Genomic DNA, 20,521 nt, shown 5'->3' on the forward strand with positions numbered 1-20,521 from the left:
ATTTCAGATTTTTTTTTGCAGAAAGTGGTGTTCTGAAACATCATGTAAATTTGAGCAGAGTTTTCCTCACACCATTTAAGAGAAAGCACTATTAATACAACTACCAGTAGGTTTTTTTTTGCCAGAGAATGCGGCTTATGTGGCCATGTGAATGTACTAATATATACCTAATCCATTAACTGATGTTAACAAAAATAACTTTATTGTAAAGTTTTACCAGTGTGTTTGGGTGTTTGTTTGTATCTTTTTTATTTCCAAATCAGTAAGCACATTTTAAAGGCTGTTTGTCATCTCTCTCCCTCACTCTCTAATTCCCGTACTAACCCCCCACCACTGTCTACTTGACTGTGAAAGAGCTCCTCATAAACGATCTTCTGTTTTGTTCCTTGCACCTGGACGCTGCTGCATTTGCTATGTACACTCACGCCACACGCCCAGTTATACTTGCTGGAGAACCGAGTGCCACTGTGTTCAGCACAGTGGGAACGCATGTTTAACACATCCCGCATCCCTGGGCCTGAGACAGGTAAGAAGACGTCCCGCATCTAACCCACCCTCTTTTATCAGCTCCAGCAGCGGCTAGCCAACATGCAGCCTCGGCATTAGGACAACAGCACAGTAGACAATAGTTGGTACATTAGTGGTTAATTATCTCTAGTGGTTGAATTATATGGGATTTTTCAACGGCTGATGATGAGATCCAGAGAGCTGAGTGGCTAATGGCTGATTTAATGCAAATATACAGTATATAATAATTCATATACAATTAAATATAACTAGTAAAGGAAAAGACAAACTTAGATTCCAGAAGAATAGGCCGATGACCATTAACAAAAGCCTGATCTCATGAAGATTACGTGACTGTGGCGAGATTTTTGCAAAATGATATTACATGGTTCCTGACATGTATTGCTGCAGTTCTGAGATAAAATGTCCACCCTGTGGCGCTAAAAGCGAGTAAAATTTTCACCCAAACCGACAAGGTGTTTAAGGTTAATGTTCAATGGCATTTTAAATAACAAAACATACCTCCCTACCCTAAACCTTAAACCTAAACCTAACTGTCAGTGCTATAAAAAATCAAATGCGAGATGTAAAATGCAATTGCTGATCTAGTGTTTATTTCACCATAAAACTGCTGTGGAACGAGCCACGTAAAAATAAATGTATTATATAATATTTTTTATTTCAAATATTGTTATTGTACATATTGTGTTAATATAAGCTATTTAGTGTATGTATCATTTCTTATTATTAAATTATATTATAGACCTACAGTATACATCAGCATTATATCACCATTGCCCTGCCCTGCTCTCTAGATATTGGCACCTGCTCTCACATAACCCTTTAAGCTCTGAGGGTGTTTGTAATAATTTCCTGTTTCAGTGGTATACCCTAAATTAAAGGATTATATCTCGTCCAAAAAACAAAACAAAACAATGAGGGTCAAGTGTTTGGTATCATTTTAAAGAAAACATTTAAAACATTTTAATGATATAGATTATTATAAATTCGGACACTTCAAGCCTAAGAAACTGCTGAAAAATCACAAAAACATGTGAGCCAGCAATGTACTTTTTTTTTTTTTACATATTTTTCTGATTTTAAATACGGTGTAAATAATTTAGCTCCGAAAAACTGATTTAGTTTTGTTCCCAATAATTTTACCTTTAACTGAGCAAAGCAAATGTTTTGTTTTTTGATATGACAAAGCAATCAAAAGTTATAGCATTGCAAAAATAATTTAACCTGGTGTCCAAAAATGTCTCCAATTGTCCAAAAGCCTCTCAAAACAAATAAAATATTGTAATTGTACATAAGAACTAATTACACATACAAATACAACAATAAATAAAGGTATGCTCTCTCTCTAAAGCATGCAGGCATGAGTACCGAGATCTCATTTATTTACATTCTGTGTCATTTGAGTCATCATTGACATGTACTTGGTTCCATCTCCTGGTGGCCATATGTCATTAGATTGAACGATCCTCTCAGCCCAAATTTGGATGACTTCCACCTCTGGATGCAGCTATCCGAATCCTAATACGACTGGTTTAGCATTCCATGACGTTGGACAATGTACTACATAATTTCTGATGAAGTCATCTGATCCAGGAAAGCTAACGTGTTTTTAGCCAGATTGCACATTAAGTGCAGAGTGCACATTGTGCTTCATGTGGATTATCTAATGAACTGTACATCTGATTGATTACCTTGTTCGTGGGCTCGTTTTAATAATATAATAATAATAATAATAATAAACATTAATTGTCTCCAAGTAATGGTATGTGATATTTTATGTTCTGTTTGTGGCAAAAAAGCAAAACCGGTTTACATGTAACGTATGTCAAAGACAAATTCTTGGCTATTACTCACATTATTTTTGTCTGTGAGTAAAACAAATATGCTGGTTGTATTCTACTCTGAGCTTTCCAACAACATATGATACATATTTGATCAGTTCGATGTTTTTACTGATTATGATAATATGTAAAGTGCAAAATGATTAATAAATGATCAAAACGGAACACTTCTGATTTGTCTACCGGCGGACGCATCCGAGCTTAAAGGGTTAAATGGCCAGACGTTTATATCGGTGGACAAATGTTTTATTCAACAGATCCCAATCTGTTTTACTGTATCTACAAGTAGCAAACAGTTTGAGCTTTTGAAATTGCTTTTACACTACTTTTATTGTAGCCTGTTTTTCATACATAATTTTGCAACTGTGCTGTTGACCTGAAGCGAGTCTCCATGTTGCAGAATTTGTCTCTTCCTGATGAGCCTTTACTTCTCCACTCCCATTGGTTTCTTTTCTGTTTTGTTTTCATTTGCTCCATTTCCCTTTACAGGATTCACTTGTGGTATTTGGGTTCCTTCTTTGTTTTCTGTTGGTGTCTGACTCTCCATTCTGCTTTACAGCTCATGGCTCTAAACACTATCCCCATGTGCTCATCTCAGTATGAACGTGTATTCAACACCAGTCGAGTTCCAGGTGTTGAATCAGGTAGAGCGGTCCTCTCATCTGCGTTTTAAGCCTTCATCTCGCAATTAATCCACTTTTTAGTGCAAATAGCTGCTAGTGACTAACATGCATGTGGTGAGATCAGTAGATGAGTTTAATTGTTGAATCACATGTGTGATTTGTGTTTGATTTGATGTGGGTTTAGAGGAAGTTGCAGTGTAAAAATGTTCTGTCAGGCCACCTTAAAAAATAGCTTTATTTAATAACATCTAAAGTAACTCAAAGTTTTTCAAATGTAATTAAAAAATATTGTTTACTCAGACAAATTCGATTACACTTACGTAAAAAAATTGGGGGTTAGATCAAGAAGAAATATAGATTACAACTTTTTTCAGGGTGTGCTGTTAACGTGTGTGTGATTTAATAATTAACCTATTAACTGACAGATGAATGAAGACAGGAAACGACACAAGGATTTACTCATATAGCAGTAGGGTTCCAGTGATAAGGGCCATAAAGTCTAAGGATTAGATAAATAGTTCCTTAACCATCCTATAGAGTGCAACATTCTGGTTACGGAAAAATCACATGCATTTATCCCATAGACAAATTGATTTGATTGAACTTATAAAACTTTACAGACAGACCTATCTTGAGCTACAAGGTTGTTCATCAATGGTATAAGCTTCCATTGAAGCCATCCATCTGCGTTATCTCAACTTCATTGTTTTGAAATTGTGTTTGATAGTGGAATTCATGGTAAACAACTACATTTCCCATGGTACAGCAGAGAAAAATCCACCAATCAGAGAACCATGGCTAACGAAACCCGCGAAATGTGACTCGGCGCGACATCGCTCCCATGACGCACTGTGAATGACATAATCCAGTCGGTCACCCTTCACCCTTAAACTATTTATATATTTGTACATATCAGAATATTTAGCAATAAATGTTAAATATATTGTTTATATACTTATAATCAACAATCTAAAATCAATTGTTATTTAATCACATCATGTTTTATTCAATGACATAATTCGCAGTGCTTCATGGGATTGTAGTTTGTGCCTTCATGAAAGACAGTAAGCACACATCCTTGTACCTTTGTCTTTATGTCCGATTTTCAAATAAATTTTTGCCTCAAAACAAAGTTTGTGATGTGTTCTCCTAGGAGCTGATTGAACTGTTGCGCTCTATACTTTTCGGTAATTTGTGACTGAAATCAATTTTTACAACATAATAAAAATGCTTTCCTTTATCTGAGTGGTACAAGACTTGTAGACATCCTCCACTTGCCATTGAACAGAATTTTTTTCAGAAAGGGGAGAGACTATACAATATACTGAGTGCAAAACATGCCGCACACACACACACACACACACACACATACACATACAGAGAGAGAACAAAGTCTGAGTCTGACCCAACTGTAAGAAATTTGACCTATTCCACTACGGGAAAGTTACATGGAACACTGCAGCCATCTACTGGCTATTATTGTTATAACATGATTTTCAAGACATGTTATTTTTCTTTTTCCACCAGATGGCAGCAATCTTCCCCGATACATGATAAATGATCCTATTTGCTTTATGTTTCAACTAGGTTTTTACTGTAGTGTAGTTCATTCATTTTCTTATTTGTATATGCAAATGAATGGTGAAATGAATAAATGTATATGTATATTATAGCTAAAAAAATTCCACATATTGTTTTTATTTCAGGGAAGAAGAAATGTTATCATTGCTTTAAAAAAAATGAGTTACACCTGTAATGTTTCTGGTCAAAAATAACCACAAACAGTAAAGTGGTCCTACTTGAACAGAATAGGAAGATTAAGATAGCAATGGCAGGTTAACACTTTTTACACTGTGAATTTACACTTTTATTACATTCATGTGATTAAACCACAAACATGAAATCCTCAATATATCCCTTTTTGCACGTTTTGCCTTCACCAGTTCACCTAAATTGTCATGGTGTGACAAAATAATTTTTTAAGAACAAATATTCTAGGTAGACTCTCAGTTGAGGCAATACAACTGCATGTTTTATAAAAGAATTACAGTAGCAATGTTGCTGTATCATGTTGTTTAAAATAGTTTTAGATGCATTATGTCATATTACATATCATGTAATACCAGAGAGCAATTCTGTGAGTCATGACAACTAACCATGTCAAATGTTTGGCCTCTCTTCTCTCCTACAATTGTCTTGTCATCTGCCTTGCACTTTCTCTTTATGCACTGACCATTAATCATTTAACCCTTCAATGAATAGTCTAAATCTATGACAGAATTTCCCCCCACATCGAAGTAGCACACCTAAGTTTTAGAGGTAACTTAAATATGACTTGTTATTTACCACATCTATGTTCTTCGACAGATGTTCTTCAGCATATGAATGAGAGCAAGCACATTGCTGTGTTCCACAAGGGTCGCTTTTACAAGGTGTTGATGTTTTATGACGGACGGTTGCTGTTGCCCCGTGAGATTGAGCAGCAAATTGAAAGGATCCTAGCAGACCAGTCTGAACCTCAGCCAGGGGAGGAGCTGCTGGCCGCTCTGACCGCAGGTGACAGGTGAGATACCTGAACACTAGGCCTAAGAATGTGGCTTGAATGGCCAGTATTAATGGGCTGAATGAACATTAGACCTATTGTTCAAGCAAACAGATTTGCATTTCCTGTTCATCCAGTCTGTTCATTGATATGTGATCAAAGCAAATGAAAAAGAACATGTATTGAGCCAAGTGATTTTATCTATCTCTTTTGTTCCCCATCACAAAGAGTTCCCTGGGCCAAAGCCCGCTCAGAGTTCTTCAGCAAAGGAAAGAATAAGCAGTCTCTGGATGCTGTGGAGAAGGCTGCTTTCTTTGTTGCTCTGGATGATACCGAGCAACGATACGAGCCTGAAAATCCAATCCGGTCCTTGGACTGCTATGCCAAATCTCTGCTCCATGGAAAATGCTATGACAGGTGCCAATAACATCATTAAAGATTATGATTAATGACTGTAAATGTGAAATTGCTTTATGCAACACATAACATATTTATTTTGAGAATTAATCAGGGCCTCGTTTCCCATTGTAAGCCTAAATAGATTGTAGAATCGATCTTACGATTCATCTTAGTTTTATGACATGTTTCACAAGAAGTGATTTAAGTAATGCTTGAAAATGTCTGTAGATTTCTGAGTGCTCTAGAGTAATTGTACTTCAATTTAAATACCTAAAGCTGAACTTTATGATCATTTAATATCAGTATATATACATTTTGTTTTCATTTTGTTTAACCGACAAGGCTAACAATATAATAATAATAACAAGTGCATAAAATGGTCAGTCAATATTGAATGAACAGATGTATTCAAAAGTAAACAAAGTTATTTGTGGACTACAACAAATAACTAACAACAAAGTGGTGGTATAATTGTTGTAGAGAACGGTATACATTTAAATCAGATAGAGAATGAAAATTGTCAATATCTTGCTGCCGTGCATGAAAATTGTCCATATATTGGCTCCTCCTCTTCCTCTGACACCCAAGGGCGCTCTTGCCTGCACCACACTTTCTGTAGTACCGCACATGTTGTGTAGCATTGCTGTTACCGTTATCATTTTGGGAGTTAAGAGCAGTCCTCCCTTTGATTGGTGAATGTCAGTAAAGCACAGCTTCGACACGTCTTCAGCAGTTAACCTCATTATATTCAATTAATGCTTGTCAGTGGCATGAACATACACAGGGCCTCCACTCTCTTCACTGATCCTGGAAACTTTCATCTTGACCCACAGAGCAATTTGTGAAAATTAAATATTGAAAATGCTCACCTGGTGAACGAAGCAGTGATTGTGTAAAATTAATAAGATTAAAAATAACAAGAAATGTAATTATGTAATTAATTAGGTTAAATGTTTATACTCATTTCCAGCAAGGTAAATTACAAAAGTTTTGTATTGTTACGTGCAAATATAATGTTACAAACAAAATACAAAGTTCGGTTTGTTTGAATAATGTAAACGCTGTTTTTCTAACTCAGGTGCGCACTCACGAACCACACCGGAGTCTGCTTGAAAAGGTGGTCTGGGGGACGGTTCATGTGAACTCCAGTATAGTTCGCTGCTGATATGAATGCAATCGTACCAAATTGCGGAAGTGAACCGCTTGTAATGACGGATACTTCCCGTCATAGCAGGCTCGCGATCGCAATTACTGAGGTATAATGCATTTCTCCTACCTGCTTGTATCCAAATACACCGCCTTCAGAGAGCAGCTCACATTCTTCCCATTTGTGAGGGTTGTAAACATTTGTAGTAATTTGCCCAGAGTTAATCTGCCCAGACGGTCTGATATGTTTATTATGCAGGTGCATAGGAAACCAAACAACATTATCTCTGATAATACTTATACTCTTCATGATGCCTTTCAGGTACTGCCTTCAGGGTCTTTATACAGGGTTCCTTTAGCTAAACTAACAGATTAAAATTTTCATTTGTACCATATGCTATTTCTCTGCTTAAATCAAATCGAAAAAGATAGGCTTCATATAAAGTTTGCTGACTTTAATGATAATTTCCAGCCGCTTGCGGAGCCAAACTCAACTCAAAGCCGTATGCAGACGTAGGAAGCTGTAGCCTGTTCAGAGCGGATGCTGCTGCTGCAGCAGTGAGCTCACGCTAAAAGGTTGCTCTAGTTTGGAGAGATATTTGTAATTTAGAGTAGCAGCCTTTTGAAAGGAAGTTTGCTTAATGCGTGAATGGCCCTGCGTTCCGAATGGAATAAATCACCCTCCGAATTGCATTTTGAAGGGAGAACTATCATGATAGTCATGTTGAAATAACTTTGAACCGAAATTCCAATAAAAGGCTTAAAAGGTGAGTTCCGGAAGCCCCACATTGTTTAGCCTCAAAGTGGATTGAAAAGTCTTCCAAAGAAATAGGGCATAGGGATGACTGCTTCTGAATGGAACGCACCCTAAAACGGAATGCACAGCGAGTTAATCAGGACTGAGTGGGAAAACCGGTTTGAAACTGGAGTGTGTTGGAATAAGTTTGAAATCAATACTGATCTTTGCTTCCCTTGCCTCAAATTAAAACTGTCATAGAGGTCAAGTGATGTGAAGCTGAAGCAGTGTCCAATCGCTGAGGCACCACTCCGTGTGGAAGTTAAGATGAGAGGACCTGTATACAACCATATTGATCTGTACTACAGGTACAGCAAAGCAGTAACCGCTTGCGGAAGCAGCTTCAATGCCAGGGTCTGGTTCGTTGAGGAAAGATTAGAAAGAAAGACATGGTAGAAACAATGGTTAAAGTGGCAGCCGCTGTTGCCACGAAAATAAGAAAATAGTGAGCTGCTGCAGCCTTTGTTGAAAACGTGAGCTTATCTGATGAGGGCAAATGCTTATCGCATAGTATGTCATCTGTCGCATGGATCTCACGTGGGTATGTGGGCGTGGCCAAATGACGGAAGAAATGTCGCCAGATAGATGTAAGCATCTTATATACGCTTATTCCAGTGTTGATTGGTTGGATTGAATGAACATGCTCCTCCCAAACTTTTGTTAAGAACTCCATGATGTGACCACAGACCAGCGCGGGCAGCGGGAAGGGGAGTAAACAAACTCTGGTTCGATGATTAACTTTTGTACACATGTGTATTCACGGAAATCAGGTACCAAGGAGGTAGAAGGAAAGTATTTTGATACCTTGTACTTGATGTTAACACCACTTTAACAGACAAAGTATGCAAAAAAAGTCCCACACGCAGTTGAGGTACAGAGTCCAAGATCCATTCAGAGGAAAATGTTTAACTGAAGATTAGTTATAAACAATAAAAATATAAAAAAGTGTACAAACGTGCACAACAAAAAAGCGAATGTACACACACACGCTTTTTATTAATATAGCAAATGTTCAGTCCATTGTGGACTATTCTCAGTGCTTAACATCTTCAATCTAAACAGCATATACACACATTCAAGCACAACATTGATCCAAACACTGGAGACACCATATGATAATCAGGGATAAACTAAATATTAGTCAATCACGTAACTGTCACGCTACTGGGAAGGACGAGATGAGAGAGTGTGGATCCAATTGCAGAATATTTATTAAGAATTATTAAGCTACTTTATTTATGAAAATAAAGCACTGAGCAAAAAGGGAAATCAAACGCAACAGCAGTTTACTGGCTAATTGTGTGTGTAGCATTCAGAAATGAACATGCTAACAAACAGGACCAATGAAGACTAAGGGAAACAAGAGGATATATATATATATATATATATATATATATATATATATATATATATATATATATACAACAGTTAGTTCCGGTCCTCAAATCTGATTGGATGAGAGACGTTCCATGAGCACTGATGGTCTGACATTATCAGCACTCGAACGCTTCACTGTGTGTGTATCAATCCGTTTGTGTCCGTGCCATTCTAAACTAAGGTGTAAGAGCAGTGCATATCTGTTAGGAGTGAAATTCCATATGTTAGCCAGCAGGTGGTGGCAAAAGATCATTTTTGTGTGTAATATGAGCCAGTTGGTGAGGTAAAGTGAATCTGTTAGTCATTGTTTACATAGAACAGCGCTTGGTGATCACTCGTATTACCACTACATTACTTAAGCTAGGACATGTTTTAAACGGCTTTAAATGACAATTTCAGGATTAAGGCTCATCGCAGCTGAGAGACACAACGGACTGTCTGATTACAGAACTCGAGGCGCTTACTGAGTTTACACACTGTTTAAAAATTGCTGTTTCTATAGTGAATGACTCTTGCACGGTTACCACGAAATAGGGAAAAATACCCCCGCTTGGACACTATTTTTCCAATGAGAAAGCTGATCTACAGAGCGCTGACAGCATATCTGCTTGGGAGTGGCAACAGTTGATAACACATGCTCCGTCTCTCCCTCTCTCTATCACACACACACACACACACACACACACACACACACACACACACACACACACACACACACACACACACACACACAGAGACACATAGACACGCACACACCCATCAATCCATCCTTGTTTATCCAATAACTTGTTAGAAACAGCACAAGCCGTGATACTATTTCTGAAGTGAACTTTTTGAATTACTAATGGAGGTTTGGCCACATCATTTGTTTTGAACCATCAACAGCAGATTCTGATCGGTCGCGTAAGAAAGTAGTTCCATGCATAAATGTATATAAGCAATATCACACTCGAAATCATGCTATATGGCCCTATATCAGCACTGCTGTAATTACCTGCGGCCGAATTACCACTGATGTAGGGCCATATCGCACTCGTGTGCAATTACTTAAATATACATACACACACACACACACACACACACACAAACAAACAGAGAGAGATGAATAAGGCAATAGGGAACAGCTGTTGAAGATGGAAGGCAGGTGAATGTAATCAAAAATGTGCATACTGGGAAATGTAGTCTATGAAAAAGGGGAAAACTAATGAGTCACTGAAACTGAACTGAAGGTGAGGGAAAAACACAAGGCAGTTCATATATATATATATATATATATATATATATATATATATATATATATATATATATATATATATATATATATAATTATATAAATTATATATATATAATTTAGTTTTTCAAAACTTATCAAACCAATAGGACACAAAGTTTACATTCTCTCAAACACAAATGTATCACTTCAAACAACCTTATTTTGAATTTTTCAAAATCCTGGTTCTTATATGTAAGTGTCAAAATTGTCTTTAATCCTAGTTGAAATATGAAACATATGCTCACCATTTTGACCATCAACAAGGTCTGAAGTGCATGCAATGCTTTTGTTTGTTGCCTTGATTACCAGAAATTATATCACAATACAGAAAATAAGAGTAAGATTGGATAAACCAGACCCATGTGACTTTATAAAAGTGCCAATGACATTCTCATTATGTGACTTATAAATGACATGGACCTATAGAGGGTTAAAATGACTAAATATAACTAATCAAACAATAGGTTGACCACTAGAGTTAATGTAATGCCACTAAAGGTCACTCATTTTAAAATTTTCACTTTGTTGTTTTTGGTCTTCAGATGGTTTGATAAATCATTCAACCTGATTGTGTTCAAGAATGGCACTATGGGATTGAATGCTGAACACTCCTGGGCTGATGCTCCTATCATCGGCCATCTTTGGGAAGTGAGTAAATGTAGCATTCGTTTCATACTGATTTACCGGAGAGAGAAAATATCGATGTTTTGAGATTTATAAACTGCTTCAGCAGGATAGACGGGTTAAAGAAAGGTTCTGGCATAAATACAATTTAAAGGGATAGTTCAACCCAAAATGAACAATCCTGCATAATTTACTGGTGCATTTATTGTCGTTTTTTCTTCAGTGAAACACAGAAGGAGATGTTAGACTGAACGAGAGCCTCATTGTATGGAAAAAAGATGCAATGAAAGTAAATGTCAACTGAGGCTGTCATCTCAACATCTCCTTTTGATTTTCATGGAAGAAAGAAAGTCAATGCTGCCAATGTAGCAGTGGTATTAATTATATTGTATTCTTGGTCCTTAAAAGGGGGTTCACACATATTTAATCACTTGTTTCAAATGTTCTTGTGTGTTGTAGCATGTGTTGGCATCAGATCCGGTGAGACTAGGCTATGCTGAGGATGGTCACTGCAAAGGGAACCTCCACCCCAGCCTGCCTGGACCCCAAAGACTGAAATGGGATATCCCAGAGGAGGTAAAGAACAACAGACCTGCATTTGGTACTCTTCAGAATATCTAATGCAGAAATATCTAATGTAATATTCTGTCATAGTCAGGCTTGTAAGAGGTATGTTATGGCTCAGACGATGAGAATCGACAAAGCATAATGTGTAATAAATGTATCATTAACATATTGTTATAATGTAATTACAATCATTAACCATCATCACAAATACTTCATTGATCTTTGCTTATTGTGCAATTTTAATTGTTCCAGTTTTATTTATACCAGTTTTTATCGACAAAACAACCTTTTACCTTCACAGTGCCAGACAGTGATCAGTAACTCTCTAAAAGTGGCCAAAACTCTGGCGGACGATGTCGACATGCACATCTTCCCCTTTAACAACTTTGGAAAAGGCCTGATCAAGAAGTGCAAGACCAGCCCTGATGGTTTCATTCAGATTGCCCTCCAGCTGGCACATTTCAGGGTGAGAGTGACCAACTCTTGATATTGTTTTATCATTTAAAATATATTTTGTGAATTGATTTGCTTGAAAAGTGTGCTTGGGCTTTGAGCACACAATATGTAGGGGACCAACAAAAAACACACCAGATAAAAAAGACAATCTAAATCTAATTTACAAATACAAATGCATCTGCAAAGGTTTCTCACATAAGATGCCAATTGCCAAAAAACGTTGTGTATCAACACAAAAGCTATATATGCAAAGATGAATACCAGAAGAAGTCACAAGTCGAAACTTATGCTGATTATAAGATAATACCTCTTGTTTCTTGCTTTTTTACTGATTTATTGAACACTTTCCTGAGAATCTTTGCAGACGCTTCTCCTGACCTATTTGTAATGAGTCCAAATGTTTCTCTTGCAGGATAAGGGCAAGTTCTGCCTGACATATGAAGCATCCATGACACGTTTGTTCAGAGAGGGCCGTACTGAGACCGTCCGCTCCTGTACCAGTCAGAGTTGTGATTTTGTCCGTGCCATGATGAGTGATAGTGCGACGGTGAGATTTACTATTGGAAGTTAGTCTAAAGCAGTGTGTGGACATCCGAAGAATTTTGTAGAAACATTAAAGGAATAGTTTGTTACTCGCCCTCATGTTCAGTTAACTAAAGCTACACAATTCTAAAACATTTTGTCACAACTTGATTATGTTGTGTTCTATCCTTTTAAATTGGTAAAATGGAAGTTTACTGAAAGGAAAAGTTCACTCAAAATTGAAATTTCACTCTTTGTTTACTCACCCCTGTGTTGTTATAACCCTATATGACTTTCTTTCTTTTTCTTAACACAAAGGGAGAAATTGTCAAAAAATGTTGTGCTCAGTGATGTCATACAATGGCAGTTTATGGTGATCACCTCTTCAAGCTTCAAAAGGACACAAAAGTATAATTCAGAAGTCTAATAAATGATTCCATGAGACTCATGATTGTTTTGAATGCATACAATAAGTTTTGGTGAACTATCCCTTAATCCATTTGAGTTGGGACTACATTAATACTTTTTGTGATGTTAATATAGCATTGATGAAACTGGGCAGGGGATTTCCATTTCCCAGCATGCTTTGCATGGGACTCGATAGAGAGAGTAAATGTTAAAATGACGTATTATTTTATGTGTTGAGTAAGATGAATATAAAGTGGGATGCATGTGAGTGTTTAATGTGTGTTATATTGATATTTAGAAACATTTCTGTTATGTTGGAGTTTTGAGTGAAGCTTGAACTAACAATGAGGACAGGTAGATGTAGCTCATGAAATTGATTGCTCGCTTTGTTGAACAAATGCTGAGCTAACTTTAGCATAGCTACTAAACTACATTCTGTAGTGCTTTAACCACTTGTATTTAGCATGCTAACATTCACTTTCACTAGTTGGTGCATTAAGACATGAAATAGATTTATTTCAGTTACACTGACACGCCTAATTTTGTTGGGTTTACCCAATTCAACTAGGTTCTTTCTACACAAAGTGTTTGTTTTGAGATTACATAGTAATTTTAAGTTAAGAACACCCATTTCAAACATGTGGAACCACTGTCCACATCTCAATCAAGTTCAGCCAAATAACAATTTGTTGTGTAATTCTGCTGTCTTTTTTTCTTTTAGAGAGAAGAGCAGTTGAAGCTGTTGAAAGTGGCAGCAGAAAAGCACCAGGATTTATACAAATTGGCCATGACGGGCAACGGCATCGACCGTCATCTTTTCTGCCTCTACTTGGTATCCAAGTACCTGGGTGAAGATTCAGCTTTCCTCAAAGAGGTCAGAAGCCCTTCTGAAGCTAAAACACAAACAAGTTTGTCTAACATGGGAATTTAATTCAAAACTCTGTTGTTAAGAAGTTAAGAAATGGTTTCATGCTTTCAAACCTGGACTGATACAGACACATAATGTTATTGATCACATGGTTTTTGATGGGTTTGTGTCGTTTTAGGTGCTGTCTGAACCCTGGAGGCTTTCTACCAGTCAGACTCCACTGCAACAGGTCGAGCTGTTTGACTTAAAGAGACATCCAGAATATGTTACCAGTGGTGGTGGATTTGGGCCTGTAAGTTAAGCATCCTGATGCCATTAGCTTGTTTCACTAATCTTAAAAGCTCAAATATCAGTATGTTTAAGGGGTTTGTAAAGAGCACAGTGTGTATTAAAATCAGGGTTTTCTCATCTTCATGTCTATTTACCGCATCTGTGGCATTTAGGCAATTACCACAGACCGGGGATTTTAAACTAGGGTCCACAATGGAGTTCTTCTAGGTTTCAGAGAATACAAAATCTGGATATTATTAAAAATGATATATATTTAAAGCATTGACAGCTTTAGTTTTTAATAGTATGAATTAAAAACTAATTTACTAGGGCTGTCAATTGCTAATTTCTTTAAATTAAATAAAATAAAATACATGATGTGCTGATTAATTAATTGCATTGAATCACATATATAAATATTTGCTGAGAAAGCTCTTCAAATAACAATAATATATAATGATTAAATAATTATAACTATATATATAAATATATTGTTAAAGAAAATAATTCAAATGCATTACTTTATTGTGCAGACAAGTAAAGCATTGATAAGAAAATACAATACAAAAAGTTTCTTTCATTTCCATATTATTGAACATAAGCTTATCATTGGCCTACAGTCCACTGCCATTTATTTGCCTGAAATAGATTTATTATAAGGGATTTTCTAAGGATGCGCCTGTGACAAGGCAGGCGAGAGACGAGGATCAAATACAGCTTTAATGAAACAAAAGATAAACAAGCACTCAGAATATAAAGAAACAAAACACAGGGAACCAAGCACAGAGCATAACACGTACGAAGACTGACAAAGAAACCAGGGGAAACACAGGCTTAAATACACAAGGGCAAACAAGGGAACGGGGAACACCTGGGGAAAACAATCAGGGGAAAGCCAATCATGAAAGGAAACTACAAAGGACTACAAATCTAACAGGAAACAGGAACAGGGAACTAAACAATAATATCAAAATAAAAGTCTAAGCTAAACAGTTAATACGCGGCAGCGTCAATGTACACATACATCAGATGGATGCTTTTTTTCACGTCATACTGTAATTTTATGCACAGCATCCTTGGTGTCAAAAAGTTTGAAATCCCCTGCCAGACAATACATTTGAAAAGTTCAGAAAAGTATATAAATGAACAGGGAAAGCATTTACAGTAATGCACTTACAATAGAAGTGTATCAGATATGTTAAAAATAATTTGATTGAAAATAAACCATAGTATTCCTTAAAATAATTTATTTCCATTTGGTTCATGTCTTCTGTCTTTTTGACTAATAGCTATTGTCATTGTTTAGGTTGCTGATGATGGTTATGGTGTTTCATACTTTATTCTTGGAGAAGACCTCATCAATTTCCATATTTCCAGCAAACACTCCAGCCCAGAGACTGTGAGTTCATTGAAAATATAATAAAATATAATATAATAATTATATACACCAATCAGCCACAACATTAAAACCACCTGCCTAATATTGTGTAGGTCCCCCTCGTGCCGCCAATACAGCCCCAACCCACATCTCAGAATGCTAGAATCTTGAGATGTGGGTTGGCACTGTTTTGGCGGCACGAGGGGGACCTACACAATATTAGGCAGGTGGTTTTAATGTTATGGCTGATCGGTGTATAATAATATAATAATTTGTATGAACATATTTAAATCATGATTTTCTTTCTCTCTGTGATTTTTAGGACTCTCATCGCTTTGGCAGTAACATTAAACAGGCAATGCTTGATCTCCGCGATCTATTCCAGCTTGACAACAAAGCCAACAACAAATGATTTATCTTTTTTTGTTTTCTTTGTTCTACAAAAAGGAATAATTATAAAATATTTTAAATTGAGAGTTAATCCTCCTCAGGCATGTACAGATCAATTGCTGGTTTAATTGCCATTATAATGAAAAGAACAGGGATTATAATGGATGGAGCATTGTTTTTAGGCATTTGTGTTGTTGCGTTGTTTTAGAGAGTAAAAGACAAGAAATACTTCATGGTTGGGGCGTTATATATTGCCGATTGTGTGCATTTTGTGCTGGTATGTATGCATTGTTGCCTACATATCTGGAATGGATTTGACAGGGCTAGAAAAGCTCCTCTGAAGATATAGGAAATTCCTTTTGCCTTTCTTTGCTGTATATTCAGACAGCTTTCATTTGTGTTACTCAGTTGAACTTTTAGACTCAGGTTTGTAACTAATTTATTCACTTTATGTGGCTTGAATGTTGTGGCTAGAGAAGTACTGTGACAGCTTAGCTATAATGTACGGATGTGGGCCATAAATAAACGTTGGTCATTACAACAAATACTGTATAGGTTAACAATAATAATTTTTTTCATTCACTTCTGTTTAGTTCTTTAGTATTTACTGTCAACAAGTCTCTTTTTTTATAGTATCACCAATGGTTAGTCAAATCAACATGACAAGAATTTAGAGCCCGTAAATGTGTGTTTTGGCCAGATATGGAACACTTCTACTGCTGTATGTTGAAACTATGATTTTTAACCAATGCGTGAGGTAATAAGTGCCTATATATGCCAATTATAACAACAGAGGGAGTTAAATAAGGTGGGAAATGGGTAGTAGTTCATTTTTAATACCTTTTAAGTGCACCAATACTAAAGCCAAGAATAAAAGACATCATATAAATGATGATGGACGTTTTTTCGAACACATTTCGATATCCCCAAAGGTATATAAGGGATACCGATATGTATTTCTGTATATGTTGTGACAGAAACATGACAGAAAGAGTGGTATTTATTTATTGGTTAAATCATTGATTCCTCATCAGATATTTTTGGATTTATTAAATAATAATAGTGCTCATGGATTTATTAAATATTAATTATTATTGATTGTAAAAATAAATTAATTAAAATATATAGAATTTGAAGGGAATGTGTCACTTAACTAAAATCGGTTCTGCATTTCATCTTATATTTGTATTATGTTTTCCATAGAACACATGTTTACAGCAAAGGTTTGATATAGGAACTCAGTGTAATCCAAAACACATTTTAACACAATAAAGGTTTGACTTCAAAGATGTTGTATTTTGATTATTGAATTGTGGACTGAAAGTATGCTGAAATAGAGATATTTACCTTTACCATTTCTGCTGTGTGTGTGTGTGTGTGTGTGTGTGTGGACATGTGGTCTTAAACATTTTTTTACAAGCATTATTAATAGATAGTTGAATATCTGCTGACATGGACAGAATGGAGCCAGAGAAATGTGATTGGTGGTGTTACGGGGGGCTGGATTGTTTATAGCAGGTGCTAAAGAATTTTGACGCAACAAACAATAACAAATAATACTACTACAGAAAAATGAGATTCAATGATCCCGGGCTAATAGGCTACATAATTGAATTTTGTTAATTAAAACAAAAGTAAGGCGGTCCATAAACAGCTAAATAGCTCACTAGAACATACAAACTTATTGTTTTTCACCAAATCGATTTGACACATCTAAACTGCTAGGCTAACCTTAATGTTATCACAGACATGGACCATGCCTCGCATAAAAATAAATCTCAGAAGAACCACACTAACAGAACCAAATGTGCATGAAACGCTCACTTCTCCACCTTGACGAACAGTCGATTCTCTATTAGTCACTGAAGCACCTGCCTGAGGTGCTGCACTTGATCCTGGATATTAGGGAGAAGATCAAAATATCATCAAGATAGGCAAACACAAAACTATCAACCATGTCATATTCAACTTGATTTCATTCAGTCCCCGATAATCTATCCAGGGTCTAAGTGCGCATCCTTCTTCTCCACGAAGAAGATCCCTGCCCCTGCCGGCGAAGAGGAAGGGCGAATGAGACTGGCTGCCAGAGAATCATTGATATACCTGTTCATGGCCTCCCTCTCGGGAGCCAAGAGCGAATACATCCATCCCCGAGGCAGCGAAGTGCCAGGAAGCAGTTCAGTCACACAGATGTATGGGCGATGAGGAGGAAAGGTCGCAGCACGGAACCAGCTGAACACCGCCATCAAGTCATGGTATGTCAACGGTACTCCGGATAAGTCCACCGTTTCATTCTGCAGCAAGACTGGACAGGGGAAAGAGCAGAGTTAAGTCAGTGCAACAAACAATAAAGACTCCAAGCAAGAACAGTGCTGGTTGACCAATCTATGTTTGGGTTGTGTGCTACCAACCAAGCATCCCCAACACTACAGGTGCCGATGGAGATTGGATAAGGTAGAAGGACAACTGCTCCGTATGATTCCCAGAGATGAAGGTGACTGGCTTTGTGGATTGTGTGATGACAGACAGTGGCATGCCACTTAGGGTGTGGGCGGTGATGGGTTTTTCCAACTGGACCATAAGAAGTTGCCACTTAGAAGCCAATTCCAAATCCATTAAGTTCCCTTAAGCTCCGGAATCAATCAATGCGGAAACCCATGTGACAGGCAGATTCACACTTCAGCTGGGCCAGGAGAAGTGTCCGAAGTTCAGGGGTTTTGTCCATGGTGTTGTGACACAAACAGACCCAAGAGTAGAGGAACAGTTCAAAGGATTTATTAACAATAATATTGGGCAGTCACTGGGTTGAGGTATGTAGAAACTCCAGACACCGGCTGCAACAGCGTGAAGTGATCTCCAATGGTGTGCGCATCGTGGTTGCACAAGGTGCAATCCGTGAAGAGTGTGTTCGTAGGATGATGAATGTGTGTATTGTGAAAGTCATGAACAGAATCTTAGAATTCTCCATTGAAGATAATAAGATGCAGAACAACACCCAGCAGAGATGAGTGAACTTAACTCCTAACACACTGGCAGAGACGAGGTATCCTCCATGGAAGACCAGCTGACACCCAGCAATACTGGAAGGCAACCATACACGGACACGCAACCAACAGATACACGAGACAGGAGCAACTAGGCAGAGACTGTGAGGTTAATATTCAACATCAAATAACAATCTAGCAAAGATACTGAGAACACAACGAGCTTAAGACGGGAGTGAATTAGAAGAGAACAGGTGTTGCTCAATACGCAAATCAGTGGCATGATCAGCATTCCCCCGGGAACAATCATGGAAATGCAGATGCTACATGCCGGCCGCACCTGCGAGACATGAGGGAGAGAAAATGACAAGACATACAAAACAAACCGACAGACTCACTGGAGCCGTGACACATACGATCAAGAATGGTTGCTTTGCATGAAGTTGGAAAGGGTTACGAAGTTATCTTGAAGAGCTCAGATATTCATCTGTCAACAGTTAGACAAATTAGTACTGTGGCTACTCTCTCTAGAAGTGGCCGTCCAGCCAAGATGACTCAAAGGATACACCGCAAAATGTTCAATGAGGTGAAAAAGAACCCTAGAGTGACAGCTAAAGATTTAAAGGAATAGTCTCGGTTACCTACGTAACCTCGGTTCTCTCTAGATGAGGGAACGAGTATTGCGTAAGCTAGCTTACGCTACGGGAAAGATTAATCTTTTCTGAGATATTGAAGCCAAAAAAATGATCCTTAATTTTGTATCATTTGTCAATGCAGTGCAGCAACTGCAGACCTTGAGCGGGCTAGCTAGCGAGCTCATTGGTTGCTCTGCGGCAACTGCTGCAGCCTATAGACGAACTTGCATGAACTCGCGCCCAATGAGAGGCGCCCGCGCTCACTGTCCCAAAGCCCGCCAGAATGGGCGTGGCTAGGTTGCATATAAGCGCAGTTCGTAGGCTGGAACTCTGGTTTTCATTGAATTAAGCGAAAATCACTCGTGGCGCGAGCACGGCCAGCTACGCAATACTCGTTCCCTCATCTAGAGAGAGCCGAGGTTACGTAGGTAACCGAGACGTTCTCTTACGAGAGGTTATCTCGTATTGCGTAAGCTAGCTTACGCTACGGGAACCCATTTTCAACGCTGTGCGCGCCAAGCATCCACTGCATGAGCCCCATGGGGGTGGGGGGACCCGGGAGAGCCCTTGTGAGTGGGGAAATAATATTTGGCCGGCAAGAGTGCGGGTCAGTGTGTGTGTGATACATAAGCACATAGTGGGAAGGGAAAAACAGAGCGGTGGTGCCGGTCTGTGTGGAATGTGTCCCATTAGTGCAGCTCACCAGGGGAGCTGTAGCGTATTAAACCGCTAGTAGTTTTGTCTGCAGAGCGGGCACTTCCAGATTGTAAAATCTGACAAAGGTGGAGGGGGAAGCCCAGCCCGCTGCCACACATATGTCCTGAATGGAAATCCCACTGGACCATGCCCACGAGGAGGCCATGCCTCTGGTGGAGTGAGCCCTAATGCCTAACG

The 20,521-nt window shown here is 37.9% G+C and overlaps 1 protein-coding gene across 2 annotated transcripts in view; it reads left to right on the forward strand.

Annotated features, from left to right (window-relative positions):
* Nucleotides 1–17,297, forward strand: part of cpt1ab (carnitine palmitoyltransferase 1Ab (liver)) — a 34,021-nt gene extending 16,724 nt beyond the window's left edge. Inside the window, exons 9-19 of one of the 2 annotated variants that reach the window (XM_052119624.1) lie at nucleotides 439–526; nucleotides 5,360–5,555; nucleotides 5,763–5,951; nucleotides 11,068–11,173; nucleotides 11,609–11,725; nucleotides 12,018–12,182; nucleotides 12,585–12,719; nucleotides 13,824–13,976; nucleotides 14,149–14,262; nucleotides 15,547–15,639; nucleotides 15,941–17,297. In XM_052119624.1, the coding sequence (XP_051975584.1) occupies nucleotides 439–526; nucleotides 5,360–5,555; nucleotides 5,763–5,951; nucleotides 11,068–11,173; nucleotides 11,609–11,725; nucleotides 12,018–12,182; nucleotides 12,585–12,719; nucleotides 13,824–13,976; nucleotides 14,149–14,262; nucleotides 15,547–15,639; nucleotides 15,941–16,030 (1,446 nt within the window). In that variant the 3' untranslated portion in view covers nucleotides 16,031–17,297. Of the gene's footprint in view, nucleotides 1–438; nucleotides 527–2,928; nucleotides 3,014–5,359; nucleotides 5,556–5,762; nucleotides 5,952–11,067; nucleotides 11,174–11,608; nucleotides 11,726–12,017; nucleotides 12,183–12,584; nucleotides 12,720–13,823; nucleotides 13,977–14,148; nucleotides 14,263–15,546; nucleotides 15,640–15,940 lie in introns of both variants that reach the window. The other variant, XM_052119625.1, reaches the window with a different exon arrangement.
* Nucleotides 17,298–20,521: the final 3,224 nt, after the last annotated feature.

This window comes from Xyrauchen texanus, chromosome 46, assembly GCF_025860055.1.
Source record: "Xyrauchen texanus isolate HMW12.3.18 chromosome 46, RBS_HiC_50CHRs, whole genome shotgun sequence".
Taxonomy (NCBI): Eukaryota; Metazoa; Chordata; class Actinopteri; order Cypriniformes; family Catostomidae; genus Xyrauchen; species Xyrauchen texanus.